The 1,427-nt window shown below is 45.7% G+C and overlaps 1 protein-coding gene across 1 annotated transcript; it reads right to left on the bottom strand.

Annotated features, from left to right (window-relative positions):
* Positions 1 to 218: 218 nt before the first annotated feature.
* On the bottom strand, positions 219 to 1,148 carry LOC117368612 (olfactory receptor 6N2-like). Its single transcript, XM_033962341.1, has one exon. The coding sequence runs from the start codon at positions 1,146 to 1,148 to the stop codon at positions 219 to 221; it is 930 nt and encodes a 309-aa protein (XP_033818232.1).
* Between the last annotated feature and the right edge of the window lie 279 nt (positions 1,149 to 1,427).

Here is a 1,427-nt window from a genome sequence, read left to right as displayed (position 1 = left end):
AGATATGTGATTTAGAAATATAATAACTGGGCCTAGTTGATAATCACAGCCTGGCATGTCCCAAATGGGGAAGGGAACGTGCACATGTTCACAACAGGAGGGGATGGGGAAGGAGCGGATGGGGGTGGGGGTGAAGAGGGGCGCCACTGCCCCGAGCACCTCTCACCCTTGCTATGCCACTGGATGCAATGTTTACAGGCCATACCCTGTCAGAAGAGCTAATGTCTTCCTGTCACCATTTTCCACATGGCATCTCTTATCTCCTTGTTTCTCAGACTGTATATTATTGGGTTTAGCAAGGGTGTTATAACTGCATAGACCACTGAGAGCAACCTGTCATAGGTCAAAGAATATGTTTTGGTCAGCCGGATGTACATGAAGCCTGGCGTGCCAATGAACATCGCTACTACGATGAGGTGAGTGGCACAGGTGGAGAAGGCCTTTTTCCGTCCTTCTGAAGACTGGATCCTCAACACAGCCCGGATGATCTTGATGTACGAGACAAGGATGAGGAGAAGGGGTACTGACAGCACGCAGATGTTCAATGTAAAATCAACAAGAATGCTCAAGGAGGTATTGCCACATGCTAAGCTCAGCAGGGGCGGCAAGTCACAGAAAATATGTTGAATGACGTTGGAGCCACAGAAAGGCAAACGAGAAATCAGAATGATTTCGGGCAAAGGGTAGAGAAATCCACAAAGCCAAGAGCCCGCAACCAGCAATGCGCCAACTTTTAATGTCATGACATTTGGATAATACAAGGGAGTGCAGATGGCCAAGTAACGGTCGTAAGCCATTGATGAAAGCAGGAAGACTTCGGTAATCCCCATGGCATGAAAACAATAAGTTTGCAAGATGCAGTTCCTGAAAGAAATACTTTTCATCGCATCCAGTAAATTGGAAAGCATTTTGGGGATGGTGACCGCTGTATAACAGAGTTCCAGACAGGATAGGATGCTGATGAAAAAGTACATAGGGGCGTGGAGACGCTGATGGAGCCAGATAGCCAAAAAGATAAGCACGTTCCCGGTAATGATGAGGAGGTACGTGATGAGTAGAAGCACAAAAAGCAGGGGCCGGATGCCTTCAATGCCCGGAAATCCTGCAATAATGAATTCTGTCACCGTACTCTGGTTGCTGGCTTCCATATTACTGCTGGAACGACAAAGGTGAACAGTTAGCAATTGGCTGATACAACATTTAAGTTTTGACTCAGCCTACATCAACACGGGAGCTAGTGCTGGATGCTGTTGAATTGTATTGGAAAAACCTTTTTAAGAGCCAGCCTATTACAATCTTTGTAGGCTGCATGCAACAACATACAAGCAGCTGAATTGTACATTAATTGTGACTTTTGCAAGTTTACAGTAGCATTAAGGATGGTTGTATCAAGTATGAGGCTATATCTTTAAACTTTGCACATCTGC

The sequence above is a fragment of the Geotrypetes seraphini genome, chromosome 10, assembly GCF_902459505.1.
Source record: "Geotrypetes seraphini chromosome 10, aGeoSer1.1, whole genome shotgun sequence".
NCBI classification, from domain to species: Eukaryota; Metazoa; Chordata; class Amphibia; order Gymnophiona; family Dermophiidae; genus Geotrypetes; species Geotrypetes seraphini.
Note: the sequence above shows the minus strand (reverse complement) of the source record. Positions and strands in the feature narration are given on the sequence as shown.

Coding starts and splice junctions, on each gene's coding strand:
- LOC117368612 (XM_033962341.1), bottom strand. CDS start 1,148: ATGGAAGCCAGCAACCAGAGTACGGTGACAGAATTCATTATTGCAGGA.